The sequence below is a fragment of the Xiphias gladius genome, chromosome 16 (genome assembly GCF_016859285.1).
Source record: "Xiphias gladius isolate SHS-SW01 ecotype Sanya breed wild chromosome 16, ASM1685928v1, whole genome shotgun sequence".
Classification (NCBI taxonomy): domain Eukaryota; kingdom Metazoa; phylum Chordata; class Actinopteri; order Istiophoriformes; family Xiphiidae; genus Xiphias; species Xiphias gladius.
Window position 1 is genome coordinate 9,105,505 of NC_053415.1, and position 2,110 is coordinate 9,107,614.

At 36.0% G+C, this 2,110-nt stretch overlaps 1 protein-coding gene across 1 annotated transcript; it reads right to left on the minus strand.

The window, feature by feature from the left end:
* Positions 1-853: 853 nt before the first annotated feature.
* Positions 854-2,110, minus strand: LOC120802041 (histamine N-methyltransferase-like). Its single transcript, XM_040149487.1, is given in 4 exon segments — positions 854-966; positions 969-1,205; positions 1,560-1,653; positions 2,097-2,110. Coding segments are annotated over 3 exon segments (444 nt in total). The 5' UTR covers positions 2,097-2,110.

The window sequence follows — 2,110 nt, forward strand, 5'->3', positions numbered from 1 at the left end:
TGAAAAGGAAAAGATGGGCTGTTCTCAACTGGCCAGCAATGAGTCCTGACCTAAATCCCATTGAAAACCTTTGGAGAGAGCTGAAATCTGCAAATTGCAAAAAGAACTCCTGCAAACCTAAAAGAGCTTGAACACACAGCAATGGAAAACTGGCAGAAACTACCAGCAAGCAGGTCCAAGAAGCTTCTAAATGGCTACAAGAAACATTTAGAGGCTGTCATGGTTGCCAAAGATTCTGCAACCAAATATTAGTGAAGGGTGTTATTAATTTTGTCCGGAGTAATTTTTGTGTTTGTAATATTTTACTATTATGCAAGTTTTGTTTTGTTTTTTCCTTTTGTTCAGTAACCTTTGACATTTTATAAAATATTCTGATTATACCAAATTGGTTAACCTGAATTTATTTCTGAAGATATTCTAAATTCTGTACTTAAAATTCAGGCGTGCCAATAATTTCAATGAGGACTGTAAAAGGTCATAATACTAAATTTCTTTTCATGTTTGAAAGAGGTCCAACCTAGGGTTGATGAAATTGATTCAAGACTTTTGCATAGCTAGAATTGTGTGTCAGTCAGTAAAGACTATATAGTTGATTTTTCTCAAGCTTTGTAAAGCATTAACAGTCCGTGACAGTGATTTTTATCAGCAAATAGTGACTGAATTGTTTTTATTGATAATTTCGGTAAACATAAAAAGTTTTGTAAATATAGGCTGAAGAGACTGAAAACTACTGCACATAGTAAATTGGTAAATAGTAAATCAGTATATTTGCAACAGGCAAATACACTGTTTGCCAGGTTAGCTGAATTCAAGAAGAGAAATTAGAATGTATGAACATTTCCACAGAACATACTCAAGCATAAATGAGTATGCAGTTCACATTGCTGTTGAAGAATACCTTGCCATCTTTTTCTGCACTGCACTTGTCTCTGATAAGGTCTAACATGCCTGCTCCGATATCTGGGTGAAGGACTGGTAGAAGTGATCTTTGGCTGTCATGAAATTCAACAGATGTTCTCCAGTTGCGCTGCTTGGATTGAAGCACTCAGTGATATCGAAGGTGTTGTGAATGATGTCCTCCTCATAGTTCAGACCCTGGCTCTTCAGGCATGCGACCACCTCTGCTGATGAGCGGTACTCTGTGATGGCATCAACCCAGAGCTCCTTCTTGTAAGTCTTCCACAGGTTGTCCCAGCAACTGTTAGCTGGATGGTATGACATTAAAAAATATGATAATTTCAGAAGGAAAATATTTACAATAACAAAATGTTTATGATATCTTTTTATCTTAAGGCAGAAACAAATAATGTCAAGTATTGGCCTGGGTAAATGAAGTAAAATGCAGATTGAAATGTGTCTTTGCACTTGAGTAAAGATCATTTTAGAAGGAAAAAAGGCAGGAAGCGACAAGACTTATGGGAAACAAGGTCAAACCTTTGGCAATTTAGTCACATTGATCCTGGTCTGACAGTTTTACAGCAATATAAGAATCATAATTATATATTGTAATAATCTGAATTTGGCATCTTTAAAGTGAATTAAAATCCAGTTCTACATACCTGTTTCAATAATGATTATAAGTCTGCTGTTGTTTTTCGGAAGACTGTGGTAGAACTTGATAGTTTCAGTGAGATTATTCACATAGTAGAGCATCTGTTAAAGAGAGAGTGGTGATGAACCTTTAATTTGAGTTTTCAGATTGAAGATTGAATACATCCAAGCACATACTTTGAAGTGTTTTAACTCACTGTAGGTATGATAGAAACACTTAAGTTAGAGGATCTATGACTATTTAGTGCACTAATTGTTACATTGTACAAATTTCTTTGGCAGAAAATGTTCTGCTCCAAAGGTGTTCCCCGATGAATTCAAACAGCAGCAAAGGATATAGTGGAAAACTAAATAAATGGAACTGCTTACACAAAGTGAGATCCTGACATTCTACCAACAGTTTACTCTTTAGTTCACCTTACTTGCAGGGGGGTAACCCAGGACAACATGGAGAGAACATGTGAGGTCCAGAGACCAGAAAGTGAACCCACAATCTTCTTGCCATTACATCATATTTAGACTGAATGTCCAAAAAGCCACAATACCTAATTCATGTTTA